This window comes from Nicotiana sylvestris, chromosome 3 (assembly GCF_000393655.2).
Source record: "Nicotiana sylvestris chromosome 3, ASM39365v2, whole genome shotgun sequence".
Classification (NCBI taxonomy): domain Eukaryota; kingdom Viridiplantae; phylum Streptophyta; class Magnoliopsida; order Solanales; family Solanaceae; genus Nicotiana; species Nicotiana sylvestris.
Window position 1 is genome coordinate 8,254,446 of NC_091059.1, and position 23,877 is coordinate 8,278,322.

Genomic DNA, 23,877 nt, shown 5'->3' on the forward strand with positions numbered 1-23,877 from the left:
AGAAACTGAAAAATATATTTAAAAAATATTTTTTTGGGGGGGAGGGGGAGGGCGTGGAGGGGGTAGTAGTCTGGGTGGTAACGAAAAAACTAAAATTTGAAAAAAAAAACCATTTTTGGATAGAGGGGGTGGAGTGGGTTGGTGAGGGGAGGGAAGGTTAAGAAGGAGTTTGGAAAAATATTTTCCCTTCTCTTGATAAGGAAAACATTTTCCTCCAATTGGAGGAAAATGAGTTCATAAGGAAAATATTTTCCAAAATATTTAAGCTAACTAAACATGGAAAAATTAGAAAATATTTTTCGGAAAATGTTTTCTTTCATACCAAGCACACCCTTAATTGCAGTTGTTTTCCAAAACATTTAACCCAACCAAATATGGAAAAATTGAAAAATATTTTCCCGAAAATGTTTTCCTTCATACCTGTCACGACCCGAATTTTCCCACCGTCTGGATCGTGATGGCACCTAACATTGTACTTGCTAGGCAAGCCAACGTTATAGGATATCTCACTTTTTCCTTTATTTTTTAACAATTTACAAGTTAACATAAGTAAATCAGCGGAATAAATGCGGAAAAATAGAATTTCACAGATTATCTTAATACAAATAACGAAATCGTAATGAAACTCCACCTAGAACTGGTGTCACTACTCACGGACAGTCTATGAATACTACGAACAATGTTCTGAACAAAGAAATATACATTTGTCCCGAAAGTAGATAAAATAGAAAAGAAATAGGATAGAAGGGGATGTCAGTACTTGCGAACGCCTGCAGGACTACCTTGGGTCTCCAATGGGCTGAAAGCAGCCACCCAAACTCTACTCACAAGGTCCGGCACCGAGATCTGCACAGAAAATGCATAATGCAGTATCAGTAAAACCGATCTCATGTACTGGTAAGTGTCGAGCCTAACCTCGGCTAAGTATTGACGAGGCTAGGACACGACAACCAACAGAAATCTGTGCAGTTAAATAATATACTAATAGAATAACAATAATAGAAACTAGACAGAAATTAACGGGAACGGGCAACATTCTATGAGGGTACCAGAATAAGGAATCACAGTAATAACGAAAATGAAGCAGTTAATGTACTTGAACCAGTAACAGCAAATAATCATGGCAAATAGAAAGTGCACGGCATCACCCATCGTGTTTTACTCTCAATCATCAATAATAGAAAATGTGCACGTTACCACCCTTCGTGCTTTATCACTCTTTCTCACCATATGAATAATAGAAATGTGCACGGCATCATCTTTCGTACTTTATCACTCTTCCTCACCATATAAATATTAGAAATGTGCACGGTATCACCCTTCGTGCTTTATCTCTCTTCCTCACCATATGCATCAATATAAATGTAAGGGGTGGTTTGGTAGGATGTGTAAGAATAATGCGGAATAAGGTGTATTAATAATGCATGTGTTAGTAATGCAAGCATTAGTTGTGCATATATTATTTCTTATCTACTGTTTGGTGTGGTGTATTAAAATTATAATGCATTGCATAAGTTTTAAGAAAAATAGTTGTTTACAAAAATGCCCTCCATATTCTCTAGCTTTAAAGGACTTTAAGGATAATTTTGTCTTTAAACATACTAATGCATGCATTAATAGCCTTGGTATTACTAATGCCATAGTTTTCTATGCATTACTAATGCATAGGATAATACCAAGTATGATGTATAACTAATATAAGTATTAGTTATACACATGTTGAAAAAATGTACCAAGCAAGGTATTAGTAATGCATAGAGTTAATGCTTGCATTATTTTTTCTAATATCTCCTACCAAATGACCCCTAAATGTGCACGGCATCACTTTTTGTGATTTATCACTCTTCCTCACCATATGCATAAGTATGAATATGCACGGCATCACCCTTCGTGCTTTATCACTCTTTTTTCACCCAAACAATAAAAATAATAATATCCCGGCAAGGGAATCAGCTATAACGAATCTCGTTTCGATAGTTAAATTCACAATGTAAGTCTCCACTTGAGTCAACACTCAACAATTATCCAATAACAAGAAAATATAACCAAAGTTGTTCAACATGAAGAGTAACCAACTTCAGCATGAACAATACGTGATAAGAGACATAATGGTTACAAGTATAAGGCTCATTTGCGTGCTATGAACCAACAACAACGTATAGATACTCGTCACCACACCTATACGTCGTACTCAATAATTAAACACGTAGAAAGTTTGAACAATACCTATTCCCTCAAGTTAAGGTTAGACCAAACACTTACCACGATTCCACGGTCAAAATCAAGCCTCAAATACCATTTTCCCTCTAGATTCCACCTCCAATCCCCTCATATCTAGCTACAATTAACTAATATCAACAATTATTGCTAAAGGAATCGATTAAAATGCATAAATGTAATTTTCCCAAACTTTCTCCCAAAAAGTCAAAATCTGACCCAGGGCCAGCTTAGTCAAAACTTGAGGTTCGGACCAAAACCCATTCACCCATTCACGCACGAGCCCAAATATTTAATTAGTTTCGGAATCCAATCCAAAATCGAGGTCTAAATTCCCAAATTTGTAAAATTCCCAATTCTCCCAAAATCCCTATTTAATACCCTTAAAGAATAAGAATTAAGCCTACAAATCTAATGGGTGTTGATGGAAAATGAAAAAAATGAGTTTAAGAACACAAACCTATGATTTGGTGCTGAAATCCCTCTTTAACAATTGCCCAAGGTCGAGTTCTATGGAATAAAAATATGAAATTTTGAGCAAATTCCGACTTAGGTTTTGTTTTAAAATCTCAGGACAGGTCTTCTTCGCGTTCACGAGAAGCCTGCCGCTTTCACGAAGAAGCGGTCTTATTAACCTTCGTGTTTGCGAGACACACTATGCGTTCGCAAAGGTATGTCCCCCCGATCTTCGCATTCGCGTAGTGCATCATTCCCCTCCCCCAGTTCCCATTCTTCGCATTCACAATAACCTGGTCGTGTTCGCGAATGGTAAGACCACTAACGCTTCGCGTTCACAACCAGTGTCACGTGTTCGTATAGAAGGATTTCTCCTTCAGACCAAACTACTTTTCGCGTTCGCAAAATATCCTTCGTGAACGCGAAGAAGGATACATTTGTGCACCTGCAACAACAAAGCAACAGAAATATCTAAGTCAAAAACATCCTGAAACCTATCCAAAACTCACTTGAGCCCTCGGGGATCCAAACCAAACATGCACACATGTCTAAAAATATCATATGGGCCTACTCGCGCGATCAAATCACCAAAATAACACCTTAAACAATGAATTTAGCATCAAAATCAATGAAATTCTCAAGAATTCTTAAGGTTTCTATTTTCACAACTGAGGGTCTGAATCACGTCATATAAATTCCGTTTCTTACCAAATTTTACAGACATAACTTAAATACCATTTTAAGCCTGTATCTGGCTCTGGAACCAAAATACGTGCCCGATACCATCAAAATCAAGCGTTGTTAAATTTCTAAAAAAAACATTATATTTCCAATTAAATAATTTTCTTAAAAAATTCATTTCTCGGGCTAGGGACCTCGGAATTTGATTTCGGGCATACGCCCAAGTCCCAAATATTTCTACGAACCCTCCGGGACTATCTAATCACGGGTTTGGGTCCATTTACCCAAAATGTTGACCGAAGTCAACTTAATTCAATTTTAAAGGCAAAATTTAGCATTTTTCTCAAATTTTCACATAAAGGCTTTCTAGGTGCACGTCCAGACTGCGCACGCGAATCGAGGAGAGACAAAAGGAGGTTTTTAAGGCCTCGGAACATAGATTTGACTTCTAAAACAAGAGATGGCCTTTTGGGTCATCACATTCTCCACCTCTAAAATAATCGTTCATCCTTGAACGAACATAAACAAGTACCTGAGTAGGTGAAAAGATGGGGATATCGGCTCCGCATATCGGACTCGGACTCCAAAGTAGCTGCCTCGACATGCTGACCTCTCCACTGAACATGAACTGAAGGGTAACTCTTCGATCTCAGCTGACGAACCTTCCGGTCTAGAATAGCTACCGGCTCAACCTCATAGGCCAAGTCCTTGTCCAACTGGACAGTGCTGAAGTGTAACACGTGGGATGGATCGTGGTGATACTTCCGAATCATGGACACATAAAACACTAAATGTGCAACAGATAAACCTGGCGGCAACGCAAGTCTGTATGAACATCTCCAGTCAATCAAGGATCTCAAAAAGCCCGATGAACCTAGGGCTTAACTTTTCATTTTTCCCAAATCTTATCACGCCCTTCATGGGCGACACCTGAAGGTACACTTGCTCTCCGACCATGAATGCCACGTCATGAACCTTATGGTCGTCACAACTCTTCTTCCTGGACTGAGCTGTACGAAGCCTATCCTAAATGATCTTAACCTTTTCCAAGGCATCCTGAACTAAATCTGTACCCAACAATCGAGACTCTCCCGGCTCAAACCACCCAACCAGTGACTGACGTTGCCTACCATATAACGCCTCAAAGGGAGCCATCTAGATGCTCGACTGATAGTTGTTGTTGTTGGCAAACTACGCTAATGGTAAGAACGGATCCCAAGAACCTCCAAAGTCAAAATCACATACTCGGAGTATATCCTCCAAAATCTGAATAGTACGGTCGGACTTTCCATTCGTATGAGGATGAAATGATATGCTCAACTCGACCTGCGTACCCAACTCATGATGCACTGCCCTCCAGAAATGCGAGGTAAACTGCGAACCTCGATCAGAAATGATATACATGGGCACACCATGAAGACGAACGATCTCACGGATATAAATCTCTGTCAACCGCTTAGAAGAATAAGAAACTGCCACAGGAATGAAATGTGCTGACTTGGTCAGCCTATCCACAATAACCCATAATGTATCTAACTTCCTCTACGTATGTGGGAGTCCAACAACGAAGTCCATAGTGATACGCTCCCACTTCCACTCAGGAATCTCGATCTTCTGAAGCAAATCACTAGTTCTCTGATTCTCGTACTTTACGAGCTCACAATTCAAACACTAAGCTACATACGCAACAATATCATTCGTTATCCTCCTCCACCAATAATGTTGCAGCAAGTCCTGATACATCTTAGCGTCGTCCGGATGAATAGAATACCAGGAACTATGGGCCTCCTCTAGAATCAACTCACGAAGTCCATCCACATTACGCACACAAACTTGACCCTGGATCATCAAAACTCCGTCATCTCCAACTGTAACCTGCTTGGCACCTCCGTGCCGCACTGTGCCTCTAAGGACAAGAAAATGAGGTTCATAATACTGACGATCTCTGATAAGCTCCAATAATGAAGAACGAGCGACTGTACAAGCTAGAACATGGCTGGGCTTAGAAACATCCAACCTCACGAACTGATTGGCTAAAGCCTAAACATCCAAAGCAAGCGGTCTCACACAAACTGGAATATACACAAGGCTACCCATACTGGCAAACTTCCTGCTCAAAGCATCGGCCACCACATTGGCCTTCCCATGATGATAAAAGATGGTGATATCATAGTCTTTCAATAGCTCCAACCACCTCCTCTACCTTAAATTTAGCTCTTTCTGCTTGAACAAGTATTACAAACTCTTATGATCCATGAATACCTCATACGACACGCCATATAAATAATGCCTCCAAATCTTTAGCGCGTGAACAATGGCTGTTTGCTCCAAATCATGAACTGGATAATTCTTCTCGTCGATCTTCAACTATCGCGAAGCATATGCAATAACCTTGCCACCTCCATCCTCAGTTTGTTTGGAAGCACCTCATCTCCTTCAGTTTGGCATCAACGCCTAGGACATCCTGGACAGTGTTCCCTTGGTGCCTTAGCTCATAGGAAACTTATTAGTTGTTCATCATCATTTGATAATAATTCTTGTAATGTTTGTCATTTGGGCAAACAAAGTCGTTTATCATTTCCTCTATCAATTAATAAAACAAGTGCTCCTTTTCAGTTAATTCATTCTGATGTATGGCAAGCACCGGTGTCATCTAATTCTGGTTTTCATTATTATATTTTGTTCCTTGATGGCTTTACCAAATTTTCTTGGATTTATTTGATGCGACAAAAATCTGAAGCATTAGATAAGTTTAAGGAATTCTACACAATGATTTCTAATGTCTTTCACTCGTCAATTTCTTATTTCCAATCTGATGGTGGAAAGGAATATGCCAATGTCCTCTTCAATTCTTTTCTTAAAGAAAAAGGGATTCTCCATCGTGTTTCCTATCCCTATACATCAGCTCAAAATGGTAGAGCCGAAAGAAAGTATAGGCACATAAATAATGCTATTCGTTGCATCTTATTTCAAGTCAAAATACCATTCAATTTTTGGGCAGATGCATCATTACATGTCATCCATCTTCTTAATCTTACCCCTCTGCCAGTTCTAAAAAAAATTTCGCCTTACAAAAAATTATTTGGTCGTCCTCCTATTTATGAATCACTCCGTGTGTTTGGTTGTTTGTGTTACCCATTTGTAGCACATAATCATGTTACTAAGTTTCACCCACGTGTTGTGCCTTATTTATTTCTTGGTTTATCCCCAATTCATAAAGGATTCAAATGCTTGAATCCATATACAAATCGGATTATAATCTCTCGGCATGTAACATTTGTAAAATCTGTTTTTCCATATCCTTCTATGTTTTCTACTTCTTCTCAAATTCTCTCAAATGTGTTTGACTTTCGATCTCCTTCTACATTATCATCTTCAACAGATTTTACAACTAATTCCCATATCCCTATGCTCCTCCAACTCTTTCCCGTGCTTCCCACACAAGTCATAGTAGTCCTACAACTCTATCTCAAACTACAACAACTATTATCCCCAACAACTCTCCAGTTTCATCTTAAAGTTTGTCCCAAGATCCCGTAAATAGCTCCAACTCCCTAGCTTCATCTCAATCTTCAAGTAATATGCAAATATCACCGTCCTCATTATCCTTATCTCCATCTAATCTGCCATAAGATTCCAATATTAATTCTACCCCATCACAAGTTCAAAATTCTAGTCATGAGTTTAGCCCGTCTCCTACCTCTTCTTCACAACCAACAACCTCAATTCTTGCTAATTCTAACTGCCCTCATCACATGATTACGCGATCTTTGATTGGATCTCTTAAGCCTCGTATTCTCCCCTCTTTAGCTTCCTCTACAACATCTTCTTTGACAGAACCTCACACATTTGCTCAAGCAATTAAACACACATACTAGCAGCGTGAAATGAGTGATGAGTACACAGCCCTTCTTCAAAATCACTCATGGATTTTCGTCCCTTCTCCTCCCCAGGCAAATATTGTTGGTAGTAAATAGATATTTCGTATTAAATATAAACCTGATGGCTATATGGACAGGTTTAAGGTGCGCCTCGTTGCTCAAGATTTTTCACAACAACCGGGGTTGGATTATACTCAAACCTTGCTCAAGTGATCAAGCTTAGTATAGTGCGCTTGGTTATCTCCTTGGCATTACAAAATAATTGGTGTATGCATCAACTTGATGTGTGTAATGCCTTTCTACATGGTGAGTTAGATAAAGATGTCTACATGCACCAACCTAAGGTCTTTGAGCACCCGGATTTTCCTCATCACGTGTGCAAGCTTAATCGCGCTTTGTATGGCCTCAAACAGTCACCGAGGGCTTGGTTTAAGCGCATTATAACTTACTTGCTTGACATTGGGTTTAAACAATCTTCTGCCGACCATAGCAATAATGATTCTGCTTATTTACGTGGATGACATAGCTATATTTGGTTCTTCTAAGTCACTCATCGATCAATTAATTTTTTCTATGAGATCTAAATTCTCAATTAAGGTCTTAGGTCCTTTACATTATTTTCTTGGAGTGGAATTAGTCTCCAATTCTGATGGTCTTCTCTTGATGCAACAAAAATATATTAATGATATCCTCCTTCAGTTTGATTTGGCTAACTCTAAGCATGTTTCAACTCCATTACATAGCAAACAGGATTGGCATTCAACTTCTTCTTCTCTACTCTCTGATCCATCTATTTATCGACAAATGGTAGGTTGTCTTCAGTATCTTGCATTCACCAGACCTGATATTCATTTTGCGGTGAATTTGGCATCACAATTTCTTCATCAACCTCGTCAAAGCCATTTACTAGTTGTTAAACGCATTTATCTATACTTGAAAGGGACAAGTCACTTAGGATTACAACTTCATCGCAAATCATCTCATGTGTTAACCATTTACTCCGACTCGGATTGGGCTGGATGTACTGCTACTAGATGGTCGAAATAGGGTTTTGTATTTTACTTGGAGACAATTTGATTTCTTGGGCTACCAAGAAGTAGCCAAATGTAGCTCGATCAAGCACAGAAGCAGAATATCGGGCTTTTTCCGTTGCCGCTGCAAAAGCGACATGGTTGCAATATCTTTTGCGTGATCTTGGTGTCTTCATTGCATCTCCAATTATGGCCAAATGTGACAACATTGGTGCAATCCACCTTGCTCATAATCCAGTATTTCATTCTCGAACTAAGCATGTTGCACTAGACTATCACTTTATTTGGGAAAAGATGGATCAAGGAGTTCTTTTAGTATCTCATGTGCACACTTCTTGTCAATTAGCTAATTTATTTACAAAGGTTCTTTCTTTATCTAGATTTGCTCAATTAGTTTTCAATTTTCGTGTATGTCCCTTCCCTTAAGATTGAGGGAGGGTGATAGAGATAAGTTTCAAGAGTTTGTATTGCGTAGGAAATAGAGATAAGTACAAGAGTTTGTAATGTATAGGGAACTTGGTATTTATATTTGTATAAATATGTATAATGAGAAGCTAGACACAAGTTGCCCTATTCTTCAAACTAAATCTTCTCAGACTTCTCATCAAACTCTTTACTTCATCAGTGTTAAATTTTCCTTGTCTGACATGATGGAGTTATTGATTGATTGATTGAAATATAGGCCTTCTATCACTAGTTTTCTAGAGAGAAGGTAGAGACTATAGTTATATAATAGCTATAATTGGACATATACAAAATACTATGTTCATAATTTGAGTAGGGACCAATTTTAAACACTCCATAAACTAAAGCAGCTTAGCCCTCCGGAACTGTTCCATATTATCTTTATAATTGGACATATGTTATCATGAAAATCGTTGATGTCTACTTTTCTAAAGTATGTTCATAATTTAAGTACCACTCCGTAAATTAAAGCAGCTTAGCCATCCGGAATTGTTATAAAAAGAAAAATTATCTTTTTGTCATCAAACTGCTCATGTCTACTATATCTGCATTCCTCCGGAGAGGTCAAGCAATAATTAATTTGAAGAAACATGTTTCCACTCATAATTCTAATCAGCTTCTCATTTACTTTCCTCTCTGCTAGTGCTACTAGTGGAGCAGGAGAAGGAGTTGCAAATCTTTCCACCTGTTTAATCAACCACAATGTCCATAATTTCTCCATGTACCCCACAAGTAGAAATTACTTTAACTTGCTCGACTTCTCCCTTCAGAATCTTCGATTTGCAGCATCTAACATGCCGAAACCAACGGTCATTATCCTACCAAACAGCAAGGAGGAGCTCGTGAGCACCATTCTTTGTTGCAGACAAACATCTTATGAAATCAGAGTAAGGTGCGGAGGACACAGTTACGAAGGAACTTCTTCTGTTTCCTTTGACGGTTCCCCGTTCGTGATCATCGACTTGATGAAATTAGACGACGTTTCAGTAGATTTGGATTCCGAAACTGCTTGGGCTCAGGGCGGCGCAACAATTGGCCAAATTTATTACGCCATTGCCAAGGCAAGTGACGTTCATGCATTTTCAGCAGGTTCGGGTCCAACAGTAGGATCTGGAGGTCATATTTCAGGTGGCGGCTTTGGACTTCTGTCCAGAAAATTCGGAGTCGCTGCTGATAGTGTCGTTGATGCTCTTCTTATTGATGCTGATGGACGGTTATTAGACCGAAAAGCCATGGGAGAAGACGTGTTTTGGGCAATCAGAGGTGGCGGCGGTGGAAATTGGGGAATTATTTATGCCTGGAAAATTCGATTAGTGAAAGTGCCCAAAATCGTAACAACTTTTAAGATCTCTAAGCCTGGCTCCAAACAATACGTTGCCCCATTACTTTACAAATGGCAAATAGTTGCACCAAATTTGGCCGATGATTTTACTCTAGGAGTACAAATGATACCTATAGATCTGCCGGCTGATATGAAATACGGAAATCCTACTCCTATTGAAATATGTCCCCAATTCAATGGACTTTATCTGGGTCCAAAAACTGAAGCGGTTTCTATATTAAATGAGGCATTTCCAGAGCTGAACGTTAAGAATGATGACGCCAAAGAAATGACTTGGATTGAGTCTGCACTTTTCTTTTCCGACTTAGATAACATATTCGGGAACTCCTCTGACGATATCTCCCATTTGAAAGAACGCTACTTGGGTGTAAAAATTTGCTTCAAAGGCAAATCAGATTATGTGAAGACCCCATTTTCAATGGACGGAATAATGACAGCTCTTGTTGAACACGAGAAAAACCCCAATGCATTCCTTGTGTTCGATCCATATGGCGGAGCCATGGACAAAATTAGTGCTCAAGCTATTGCTTTCCCTCATCGAAAGGGTAACCTTTTCGCAATTCAATATTATGCACAGTGGAACGAAGAGGACGATGCCAAGAGCAACGAGCACATAGAGTGGATAAGAGGATTTTACAATAAAATGGCGCCTTTTGTTTCAAGCTCGCCAAGGGGAGCTTATGTCAACTACTTGGATATGGATCTTGGAATGAATATGGACGACGACTACTTACTGCGAAATGCTAGTAGTCGTTATTCTTCCTCTGTTGATGCTGTGGAGAGGGCTAGAGCATGGGGTGAAAAGTATTTCTTGAATAACTATGATAGGTTGGTTAAAGCTAAGACAAAAATTGATCCACTAAATGTTTTTCGACATGAACAGAGTATACCTCCTACGCTTGGTTCAACGCAAGAGCATAACTACAGTAGTGAATGAGATTTCAAATGTACTACTACCAGGGGCGGATGCACAAGGGTGGAAGTTGTGTCATGTGACGTCGCTTTGCCTGAAAAAATGTTAAATATTTATACTAATATTATGTAAAAATAAAGCAATATATAATAATGGCACCGCTTATTCCTAGCAAAGAGTACTTCTTGATAAAAAAATTGAGGCTAAAGAAAATTGAACCTACACGTCCATTTGTAATAATAAAAGTGAGGATATCAAAATAGATGCGTGGGCATACCAGGAAACACTACTAGAAATCTGCCAAGTTCCATTCAAACCATGTCAACCATTATAATCAATACAAATAGACCCTTAATCAGCTCTTTAATATTTCTAGATGATCAATTTTCTTATGCAATATTAAGAAAATTTGAGCTACTTTCGAGAAAGGCGGATACACATTTGAAGTTTCTTGAATGTCAATATACAAAATTCGACTTGAGCTAATATCAACTATTTGGTTTGTTGATACAAATTATGCTAATTAAGAAAATTTGAAACCAGTTGCATTGTCCCCAAATTGTAAATGCTAAGGACAAAGTGTCCTGTATGGCCAATTGATTAATAAGTAACGAACCTAAACTTTCAAATAAGAATTATTTTTGTTTTATAAAATTTGAAAAAGATTAAAAACAAATAACTACTTTTTATTTTTTGAAATAACTATCTTAATGTTGTGGTCTCCTTCTATCAAGAGCTTATCTTCCTAAATTCTTCACCTATACCTATATTATTATGCATATGACACTATCATCATCTGCAGCAGTATGAAGTACTCATTACAGCTCACACTGAAGACTTTAACCCAATATGAGAAGGTTTCTGGCCAACTGATTAACAAAAGCAAAAGTTGCTTCTCTATGTCTCCTAGGACAGCACAAAGTAGCATCACTGGAGTTTGTAATTCTAGGCATGACCACTTCCCTATGAAATATCTTGGGTTCCCTCTCCACCCGGGAAGGAAGAAATTAACCTTCTACTTTGACGTGGTCTCTAAGGTTATTAACAATATCAGGGGGTGGCATCTTAAGTTCCTCTCTTTTGGAGGTAGAGCTACTCTCATAAGGCATGCTCTCTTAGCCCTCAATATTCACAGGTTGGCTGCTATTCATCCCCCAAAGGCACTATTGATATGATTGAAAAGTATATCTATAGTTTTTTTTCGGTCAGGTATTGAGGAGGGAGGCAAGCATCACTAAGTATCTGGGTACAATCTCTCCTTTCCTCGTGAGGAAGGGGTGTTAATTTCAGGAGAGTTGAAGACATTTATTTGGCTTTCCATGTTAAGCAATGGTGGAAGTTCAGAACCACTCATTCTATATGCTCTCAATTCATGAAGGCCAAATACTCTGAAGGTTCACCTTCTCTACAGTGACCATTATGCTAAAACTATTTGAAACTACTTTTTTGGTCCACTAGGGATTGCCTACAAAAATATTACTATGAGAACTCTCATTATTAGTTGCTGGAATTAGAGGACTAGGAACTCTATTATTGCTTATGTTTTTAAGATTCTCCCTCTTTTTGGTTTGTGGGAATTATGGAGATCAAGATAGAGCTCCAAATATGGAATGGAAAGACCTTATGTTGTGAGGTCCATTTCCTTTATTACTTTCAACATCATTAACAAAGTGAAGAATAGATTTGGTAATGTGATGACCCAAAAGGTCATCTCGTATTTTAGAACCCAATTCGGGGTTCCGAGTCCTTCAAGACCCTTTTTCCTTCTCTTAAATTTGCGTGCGTAGTCCGGGCGCGCTTCTGTAAGCACGTGATTTTTGCCCTATATGAGCATTACTCCCAAAAATTCAAAAATAAAATAATTTTTCTTGGTGTGCAATTTTGTGGTATTTTGTGATATTTTGAATAATTATTTGTTTTTGTCTGTGCATGTTTATTTGCTAAATTAATAAAAAATACAAAAATATGTCGCATTTTGCATGTAGGATTTAATTCTACAATTTGTTAGTAATTAAGTTTGTTTACAAAAAATAAAAATTTACAAAAATAGGCATCGTTTGCATTTTTAGCATTTAATGTCCAAATATACAATTTTATGCTTAATTATTACTTAATTGTGCGATAATTGTTATTTGGACAGATTTTTGAAATTATAACAGATTTTGAATCAGGGCAGTAACAGTAGTTTTAGGGGTAATACGGGAATTAACAAATTGCAGATTATTTAATTATGGTGGGGATAAGACATAATGATAAAAGCAAAAAGGAAAAGGTGGGTAATAATGTCTTCTTTTCAAAAAGAGGGAATACAGGGGCCCACTTTGACTACTTTTCAAAAGAGGGAACACGGGGGGGCCACGTTGACTACTTTTACTAAAGTAAAAGTGTGGGTAATAATAAAAGTTAAAGGGAAAAGAGGTAAAAGGGGGTCTTGCTTTGTATATAAGGGGGAGGAGGGGGAGAAGAATTGGGAGAGGTAGGGAAAAAAGGGAAGAGAATTTTGGGGAGAGATTGGAGGAGAAGAATTTGAGAGAGGAGAATTTTGGGGAGAGATTTTGGGAGGAATTTTAAGAGATTTTAGGAGGAGAATTTTTAGAAAGAGGGTTTTTGGGAGAATTTTGGGAGAGACGAATACATTCTGAAAATCTGAAGAGAGTGTGGTAGAGTTTAAAAAGAGAAAACAAAAACAAAGTGAGAAGTTTCGGGTTTAATACACTCGTGGGTTGTTGTTGTTTAGTTTGTTTACATACTTTTGGTGTTGTTCTATTAAGTTGTTCGGTTTTCTTCAAAGTTTTCTGGGCCTTGAACCTGGGTCGAATTGCTGCTGGGGTTGTTGTTGTTGCTGTGTATTTACACTACTGCTGCTTCTACTGATCTTCATCTTCTTTCCTTGCTTTCCAAATACCAGGTACACAAACTGATACACGGGTTCATCTTGTAAGCCACTTGAAGCATGAATGCAAAAATGTGAAAGATTTGAAGTTGTAGTTTAATGTAGTCTTTTCTTTCTGTTACTGTTTTATGTAGAATATTCTATGCGTTGCCCATGTAAACTCTTTAAACGACTCACTTTCGAAACTTAACTATAATAACTCGAAGTATGTAAATAAAGTAACATCTTTTCTTCATTTATTTTAGAGAAAAACGAAAAATAAAAAAATGTAGTTGTTCTAACATTATCCTTTTTTTAAAAAAATAATGAGACGAGCCTCGACAAACAAAAATGCACAAGCTGCGGGGCCCTCTAAATGTATATATGAAAATACTTAGAATTCGGGACAGGCCGTTTAGCGAATTTTACGGCCTTCCCAAAATAACAATACGCTAGTTGCTTTAGGACGCGCCTTAATAAATCTTACCTTCTTAAACTCGGGTGCACATTTATGTGACCCAAATTCAAATCTCAACGGAGTCGAAATGTGTCTCTAATCACGGGTACATTGATTGTGACGTGGTTCGAGATGTGTTTCCACGATGTTGCAATTCTTGATAAAAATAACAGTAAATGATAAAAGCGGTTAAAAGTTAAATTTTGCACATAGGTTCAACATGTATTAAATCAGATAATCAAGCCGAATATGACAGTTGAGCGACCGTGCTAGAACCACGGAACTCGGGAATGCCTAACACCTTCTCCCGGGTTAACAGAATTCCTTATCCAGATTTCTGGTACGCAGACTGTAATATGGAGTCATTATTTTCCTCGATTCGGGATTAAAATTGGTGACTTGGGACACCCTAAATCTCCCAAGTGGCGACTCTGAAATAAATAAATAAATCCCGTTTCGATTGTCCTTTAATTGGAAAAACTCCCTCTGCGCCCCTCGCGGGGGCGAAAAAAGGAGGTGTGACAGCTTTGGCGACTCTGCTGGGGAAATAGACCCAGAACCACTGGTTCAGGGTTAGAAATTCGAGCTTAGATAAATTGTTATATTTGGTTTTATCTGATGTTGTTATATGGCTCAATGTGCTAAATGATGCTTTTACCGCTTTGATATTATTTGAACTGTATATAAACTGTGCTGAAACCCTTCTCTTCTTACCTCCGGGGAGAAGCTCGCTGGTCGAGGCTCCTTATTCTGTTAGTGTCAATACCTGAAATAAGAAAGAGGACGGATAAGTTACGAAGTCGGATGGTCTTTTGGTTCTCGGTAAGTTGCCCCCTCCTCGACTCGAGTTGTCCGCTCGGGTACATAGTCTAGAACATATACCCAGGTTATAAACCTATTATAATGAAACCTCATGCCAGATCCCTAGTAGTAACGCTTATTTGCATCACGTTGCATTTTACTTAGGGGACTCAACACAGAGGTTGAGTCCGTCTAGGACTAGCAACCTGAAATGAAAAGACCATTCTGATGCATCCTACTTGCTCTGTACATATATTTGTTTCGAACTTGCGTGTTGACCGGTTTCTAAATCTCGGGAATGTTGGAAAATTGAAGGAAAAAAAAAGAGGAAAAAGAATATATCAGTTAAGGAGTTAATTGATTATTTTAGAAAAAAATCAATGACCAATTACTGGCGAAACTCTGTCGAAATTTTGAAGAAAAAAAAAGAAAATATTTTATTTTGTTTTATTAAAAAATATAGAAAAAAAGAGTCTTTTATTTTTGGAAAAATAGATTGTTTTATTGTTTGTTGAAAATGAAAAAAAATCGTTATTTTGTCTTTTTCAAAAAATAGAAAAGGAAAATAGATTGTCTTGCCAGGAAAAAATAAAAATGGAAAAAAGTCATGTTTTAAAATAGTTCGGTTAATTTGCCCGAACTACGCGGGTTTGATTCTCACCGGATGTGAGATACGTAGGCAACCCTCATCGGGTCCAACCCCACCTTTTGCTAAAAAGCCAAAAAAACAAATAAATAATAATAAATAAAAAAAATGTCAAATTTTAGTTTTGTCATAAAGAAGTCGGGTGACGCTGTTTTATCAAGACATAACCGAATGTTCCCGATAGGGACGCCGGAAGGCTGACTTTGCATAAACAGCCACCTTTTGGGTCATGCTTTGGATTTGGTCCAATTGGCCCACACAACCTTAAAATCTTCGTCCCCGAGACGTTGAAAGGCCGTGTTGGCAATATTGAGTTTTCTAATTTGAAAAACGATAAAAAGAGTCATAAATAAGTCAGGTGATGCTGTTTTGTCATAAATAGCCGAATGTTCCCGAAAGGGACGCCGGAAGGCTGACTTTGCATAAACAGCCACCTTTGGGTCATTTTTTAAGGTTTGGTCCAGTTGACCCACACAGCCTTAAAATCTTCGTCACCGAGGCGTTGAAAGGCCGTGTTGGCAATATTGAGTTTTCTAATTTGAAAAACGATAAAAAGAGTCATAAATAAGTCAGGTGATGCTGTTTTGTCATAAATAGCCGAATGTTCCCGAAAGGGACGCCGGAAGGCTGACTTTGCATAAATAGCCACCTTCGGGTCATTTTTAAGATTTGGCCCAGTTGACCCTCACAGCCTTAAAATTCTTCGTCCCCGAGGCGCTGAAGGGTCGTGTTTGCAACACCAGGTTTTTATTATAATTTGAAAAGAAAAAAAGAGTAAGCGGTCAGGTGAATACCGTTTGGATTTTTAGTCAAAATAAGTCGAGCCAACTTCGGCCGCGTCTTGAACCGTTCGTGCCGAAATAGCCTTAGAGTATCTGTCAGTTGTCGAAATGTTATTTTTGTAAAAGAACGGACAAGTTTGTAAAGTGTCATAAAATAATCCTCCCTGGCCTCAAAATTCATGTGAAATTTGAAAGGGGCCACATTTGCAAAAATAACCGTTTGGTTGCATTTGTCAAACGGAGAAAGGAAGCCGGCCATTTATTTTTGGAGTTTGTAAATCTTTTAATTAGAATATGTGGATTGTTTGATTTTCGAGTTTGTTGGTCATCTTTAAACCCTTGAAACCCAGTTTGTTTTAACATGAAAATTGAAAAAATGTTTAGTATTGTTTATCTTTTATTGGTCCGAACTACGCAAGGTCTGATTCATGCGGGGTCATGATACGTAGGCAATCTCCATAAGATTCGACCACAACAAAAGAAAATGAAAAAAAAAAGAAAAATGAAAAGAAAAAAAATCAAAAAAAAATCAAAAAAAAGAAAGAAAAAAAGAAAAAAAAGAAAAGATGTTGTTAGTGATGGGGACCGACTGAGTCCATTCTAACCTGTTTTGTTTTGAATCACAAAGAAAGAAGGTGGTTGGTTTGTGGTAAGCCGGACGATGACACTCAGAATCCTTTACTTGCACCTCATGATACACACTCTGCGGGGATCAGGCCTGATAACAGAAGCACTCGAATCCTATTGGGAACTTGTTGACGGAGGTTGATGATATTGAAGCTGGTAATAGTCTTGGCAGTATTGATGCGAAGCTCAGTGGCTAAGATGCCAGTTTTGATAAAGTGGGAGGACGCTCCGTTCCTTGGTTAGCAAGAGAGAAACTTGTGGTGGTTTATTTTGTTGTCATTTCTGTTGACCGGATTATTCTTAGGGTTGTAGTCCGGATATTGTCTTGTATCAAACTTTCTTTTCTTTGTCATAGCGGTTTGTTTAAGTTCTGTCCAGTTTGTTTTAGGATTTTATTCTGGTTTGTTTTGTTTGTCTTGTTATTTGAACCATTCCACCGGTAGTCTAAAGCAAATCCGGTCTTTTATTATTTCCAGTCATCTTTTTGTTTAGTCCTTTTATCATTTTTGTTAGTGCCGATTCTCGTGACATGACATGCGCACACAGTTTGGGCCTAATCTTAAAAGTTGATCATAAAATCCCGAAAAGATGATCAGAACATTTAAAGAAAATAAGGACGGTTTGAGATTATTCAGAGCTCGATTCATATGGAACCGGGGCAAGTAAAACATAAAGAAAACCGTTAAAGGCAAGATTCGCCAAATTGACATGAGGGTCATTCATGATAATGAGAGTGTCGCCCAACGGTGCTTTAGAAATGACAAAGGGAAAAGCAAATGTTTAACATAATTGTCAAGTCCAGCACCATCGGAAGAGACTATAAATCTATTGTTTAATTATGTTGTTTGCACTTGGCATGTCTTGAAGACTGGAATGACGAAGGCATTTTGTTCTGCTACCCAAACACTTTATCCTTCGTTACCCCTTTTGAGCCTTATTTATTTTCTTTCATACCCCTCATTCGGAGTCGGTAACAACAGGTTAGAAACACAAAACATGGAAGATAAAAAGAAAAAAAAAAGAGAAAAGAAAACAACAAAACGAAAAAAAAAAAGGAAAAGAGGAAAAGAAAAGAAAAGAAAAATGATAACAGAAAAAAAAGAGGAGAGTCAAATGAAAAAGAGGAATTGGTAACTACGTTTGACCTGATTCCTCAAAGAGGATACGTAGGCGCTTCACGGCTCGGTCATAGTTTTGAAAAATGAAAAAAAAATCAATTAAAATAATCCCCAAGCAAGAAACTGGGGCAAAGGTTGCGTTTGTTGTAAATAAATCTAGTTCCGAAGGTTGTAATTAATAACCCAAAATCGATGCATTTTTGAGCCTTTAATATCCTTTCTTTCTAGCCCTATCCAAAACCCACATTACGGTCCAAAGAAAGACCTTCCGATCAGTCTTCAAAAGATGCCAAGTCAGACAAATGAGAGTCTTACCGGCGAACATAACATTCTGTTCCACAGCAGAAAGAACTCTAATCTCCAACAGAAAGAGTCATACCGACAACACTCCGAAGCCCCAGCTGGAAAGTGATACAAATAAGAGAGTCTTATCGGTGAAAATTTGCACGGACACCATAAGGCGATGAAAGCTGAGAGAAAAACCAAAATGAGAGAGACTTGATAGTGAAAACCCTTCGAGCACTACAAGTCGAAAAAGATGGAGAATCAAATGGGGAATTGCCAATTGAAGATCTTGAAAGATGATTGACGGCGGAGGATAGGCCACATGTGCATGTCATGACCATTAGAGTCGGTATCTGCGTTTGATAGGTTTTTATTTATAGTTTCTTTTGTTAAAGAGTCATCTTTTTCCTTTGTCTTTTTATTCTGTTCCCTTTTATCTTTTCCTTTCATAGAAAAATTCCCCAATAGAGTCTGTTTGGTCAGAACAAGTGAGAAATGACTTCAAAATAGGCCATCAGCTTTCCAATCATGCAAGATGAGATCTGACTAGTACATCCAAATGGTATAGTCAGCAAGGAACAAGCGCGAGGCCAGTGTCAAAAAAGATATCCCTAGCAAAAGGGAATTGACAAAAGGATTGACGAGTGTCAAGAGGGATACCCTTGCCGAAATCAAAGGTTATAAACCTCAAGGCTAAGGCCCGTGGACAAATCAAGGAGAGCAATGAGCATGATTTGGGAAATTCATGCGAGACTAAAAGGTTGCGGAAATGCCAGTTTCCGAGCTATGCCACAAAAGAAGAGGGATATCCCCAGCAGGAAGGGATTATCCCCAGCAAATAATATCATCCCCAACAAGTTGTGGAACGCAGAGCAAGGAAGGAGAAAGGGAAAACCATCCCAATAGGAGTATCACAACCAACCACCGCGTTTTAAACTAACAAATTTTGTTTGATTTGAAACAGGTAAAGGAAATGGCATTGATGACAGAAATGCATGCCACAAGGGATATTATCAAACTGGGGCAGAAAATTTTCCTTTCATTTAGAAAATTTTCTGGAAGTCAGGTACCCATTTGGGGAAGAATAAAGATAACACCAGTCTCAAGGGAAGTGGTCTTTGGAACCAGTGTTGCCCCCAACATAATAAGTTTCAATGGAGGAAGTTGTTCCCCAGCGGACAGAACAAAGGGATGGAACTTGAGCTCAGAAAAAGCAAGAGGCCAGCATCATTCTCAATAGCCTTCCGAAGAGTGAAGCACTAGTTCTGAAAGAATCAGAGTCCCCTAGCAGTGTTATCCTCGACCGCGTTATCCACAGCTTATAACATTTTATCCCCCAATAGGTAAGTAAACAATTCCCCAACAGTGTTATCCCTAGCAGTTTCGAGGAGTCCAACACAAGTTTGGTGAAAATCGGTATCCTCAGCGGTTCCTTTAGTGGAAAGGCAAAACGAGTCTTAAGGGAGGTAGTCTTCGATGGAAGAAGCTATGCAAAAAAAAAAGGAAGCAGTTTGCAGAGGAATGAAACATCCTGCTTAAAGGAAGTAATTTTGGAAGGAGTAAGATAACATATTTACTCAGCAGAGTTATCCTCAGCAGTGTTATCCCCAACGGATCATCGAGATGTAGAAGCATCCTCGACAGAGTTTCGAGCAACCCAGAGTGGGTAAAGAAGAAGGGGGAAAAAATAATCCCCACCAGTTTCGAGGGAAGACAACACAGGTAAGTAATTAATTCAGGAAGAAGGAAATGGTTCACGCATAGGAGACGCATTTCCTCCTAAGTTTATTTTCTCCCTTAGGAGACGCATTTCCTCCTAAGTTTAGTTTTACCCATAGGAGAGGCATTTCCTCCTAAGTTGTTGTTACACCCATAAGAGAGGCATTTCCTCCTAAGTTTGTTTTTTTACCCATAGGAGAGGCATTTCCTCCTAAGTTTGTTTTTTACCCATAGGAGAGGCATTTCCTCCTAAGTTTGTTTTTACCGATAGGAGACGCATTTCCTCCTAAGTTTGTTTTTTAACCATAGGAGACGCATTTCCTCCTAAGTTTATTTTCTCCCATAGGAGATGCATTTCCTCCTAAAGTTTATTTTTACCCATAGGAGAGGCATTTCCTCCTAAGTTTAGTTTCACCCATAGGAGAAGCATTTCCTCCTAAAGTTTTGTTTTACCCATAGGAAAGGCATTTCCTCCTAACTTTAGTTTTACCCATAGGAGATGCATTTCCTCCTAAGTTTGTTTTAGTTTCACCCATAGGAGATGTATTTCCTCCTAAGTTTGTTTTAGTTTCACCCCATATGAGATGCATTTCCTCCTAAGTTTAGTCTTTCCCATAGGAGAGGCATTTCCTCCTAAGTTTATTTTACCCATAGGAGAGGCATTTCCTCCTAAGTTGTTGTTGAAATCAGGAGTCCGCCTGGAGAATAGAGACATTCAATTTCAAATTTAGCAATCAGGAGTCCGCCTGGAGAATAGAGACATACTTTTAAATTTAACAATCAGGAGTCTGCCTGGAGAACAGAGACATACTTTTCAAGTTTGACAGCAGGAGTCCGCCTGGAGAATAGAGACATTCAATTTTAAATTTAGCAATCAGGAGTCTGCCTGGAGAACAGAGACATACTTTTCAAGTTTGACAGCAGGAGTCCGCCTGGAGAATGGAGACATTCAATTTTAAATTTAGCAATCAGGAGTCTGCCTGGAGAACAGAGACATACTTTTCATGTTTGACAGCAGGAGTCCGCCTGGAGAATAGAGACATTCAATTTCAAATTTAGCAATCAGGAGTCCGCCTGTAGAACAGAGACATACTTTTCAAGTTTGACGTCAGGAGTCTGCCTGAAGAACGGAGACATACAGTTTAAATTTCAAAAGTCAGGAGTCCGCCTGGAGAATAGAGAGACATTCAATTTTAAATTTAGCAATCAGGAGTCCGCCTGAAGAACGGAGACACACAGTTCAAGTATTGGTTGAAGTCAGGAGCCCCCCTGAATAACAGAATGGCGATTTATTGGTTGAAGTCAGGAGCCCGCCTGAAGAGAGGAATGGCGTTTATTTTTAAAGTTGTTGTTGGAGTTGGGAGCCCGCCCATAGAACAGAGGCATACATTTCAGTCTTTTCATTTCAAGTGTTGAAGTTGGGAGCCCGCCCATAGAACAGAGGCATACATTTCAGTCTTTTCATTTCAAGTGTTGAAGTTGGGAGCCCGCCCATAGAACAGAGGCATACATTTCAGTCTTTACATTTCAAGCGTTGAAGTTGGGAGCCCGCCCAGATAACAGAGGCATACATTTCAGTTTTTCATTTCAAAGTTGGGAGCCCGCCCATACAACAGAGGCATACATTTCAAGATCAAGTCAGAGGACAATAAAACAGAGGGTTACAACAGGAATCCCCAGCAGGAAACAATAAAAATCCCCAGTACCGGGAAGTAGAAGGTTGCAACAAGAGGTCCCAGCACAAACTCAAGTGCATGTGTCAAAAGGAAGAAAAGCATCAGAAGAAAAGCACCGGAAGAAATGCAAGCAAACAAGAAAGCAAGGTAACAAGAACAAATTGCAGTCTAGCCTAGCTTCTTGTTTTCTTTTAAGCACGGTGTAACAAGGAGATTAGTAAGCAGTGGTAATAGCATGCAACAACAGTAACATTGCAGTCCTACGGTAGTCCCAGCTACCAAAAACTTCCCGAACTACAGTGACCTGATTCCTATTTAGCCCAAGATATGTAGGAAACCTCTGAAGAAAAGGTTCGGTCAAATCTTTTTCAAAAAAAAAAATGCTTCGTACGGAGTACTCGGATGAGAAAAATCGCTCGCTTTATCTTTGCACGAAAACCTTTCGTGTCTTCAAGCAAAGAGGGGCAGCTTTAAGCACGTGATTTTTGCCCTATATGAGAATTACTCCCAAAAATTCAAAAATAAAATAATTTTTCTTGGTGTGCAATTTTGTGGTATTTTGTGATATTTTGAATAATTATTTGTTTTTGTCTGTGCATGTTTATTTGCTAAATTAATAAAAAATACAAAAATATGTCGCATTTTGCATGTAGGATTTAATTCTACAATTTGTTAGTAATTAAGTTTGTTTACAAAAAAATAAAAATTTACAAAAATAGGCATCGTTTGCATTTTTAGCATTTAATGTCCAAATATACAATTTTATGCTTAATTATTACTTAATTGTGCGTTAATTGTTATTGGAAGTTAATTTGCACTTTTATAACAGCTTTTGAATCAGGGCAGTAACAGTAGTTTTAGTGGTAATACGGGAATTAACAAATTGCAGATTATTTAATTATGGTGGGGACAAGACATAATGATAAAAGCAAAAAGGAAAAGGTGGGTAATAATGTCTTCTTTTCAAAATGAGGGAACACGGGGCTCACTTTGACTACTTTTCAAAAGAGGGAACACGGGGGGGCCACGTTGACTACTTTTACTAAAGTAAAAGTGTGGGTAATAATAAAAGTTAAAGGGGAAAGAGGTAAAAGGGGATCTTGCTTTGTATATAAGGGGGGAGGGGGAGAAGAATTGGGAGAGGTAGGGAAAAAAGGGAAGAGAATTTTGGGGAGAGATTGGAGGAGAAGAATTTGAGAGAGAGGAGAATTTTTGGGAGAGATTTTGGGAGAAATTTTAAGAGATTTTAGGAGGAGAATTTTTAGAAAGAGGGTTTTTGGGAGAATTTTGGGAGAGACGAATACATTCTGAAAATCTGAAGAGAGTGTGGTAGAGTTTAAAAAGAGAAAACAAAAACAAAGTGAGAAGTTTCGGGTTTAATACACGCGTGGGTTGTTGTTGTTTAGTTTGTTTACATACTTTTGGTGTTGTTCTATTGAGTTGTTCGGTTTTCTTCAAAGTTTTCTGGGCCTTGAACCTGGGTCGAATTGCTGCTGGGGTTGTTGTTGTTGCTGTGTATTTACACTACTGCTGCTTCTACTGATCTTCATCTTCTTTCCTTGCTTTCCAAATACCAGGTACACAAACTGATACACGGGTTCATCTTGTAAGCCACTCGAAGCATGAATGCAAAAATGTGAAAGAATTGAAGTTGTAGTTTAATGTAGTCTTTTCTTTCTTTTACTGTCTGTATGTAGAATATTCTATGCGCTGCCCATGTAAACTCTTTAAACGACTCACTTTCGAAACTTAACTATAATAACTCGAAGTATGCAAATAAAGTAACATTTTTTCTTCATTTATTTTAGAGAAAAACGAAAAATAAAAAAATGTAGTTGTTCTAAGATTATCCTATTTTTAAAACAATAATGAGACGAGCCTCGACAAACAAAAATGCACAAGCTGCGG

General features: G+C 38.4%; 1 protein-coding gene and 1 long non-coding RNA gene across 5 annotated transcripts in view; one reads left to right on the top strand and one right to left on the bottom strand.

Annotated features, from left to right (window-relative positions):
- Positions 1-494: 494 nt before the first annotated feature.
- Positions 495-23,877, bottom strand: part of LOC104243370 (uncharacterized) — a 32,657-nt gene continuing 9,274 nt past the window's right edge. For 2 of the 4 annotated variants that reach the window (XR_011405992.1, XR_011405993.1), the window contains exon 4: positions 495-846. This is a non-coding gene — a long non-coding RNA (uncharacterized lncRNA). Of the gene's footprint in view, positions 847-21,362; positions 21,414-23,287; positions 23,556-23,877 lie in introns of those variants that run through there. The other 2 variants (XR_011405995.1, XR_011405994.1) reach the window with 2 other exon arrangements.
- Positions 9,208-11,279, top strand: LOC104211499 (berberine bridge enzyme-like C-1). Its single transcript, XM_009760559.2, has one exon. It carries the CDS (start codon positions 9,322-9,324, stop codon positions 11,008-11,010), a length of 1,689 nt encoding a protein of 562 aa, XP_009758861.2. The 5' UTR covers positions 9,208-9,321; the 3' UTR covers positions 11,011-11,279.

Excerpts from the sequence above, each read along its gene's own strand:
- LOC104211499 (XM_009760559.2), top strand. The coding sequence starts at position 9,322 with ATGTTTCCACTCATAATTCTAATCAGCTTCTCATTTACTTTCCTCTCT.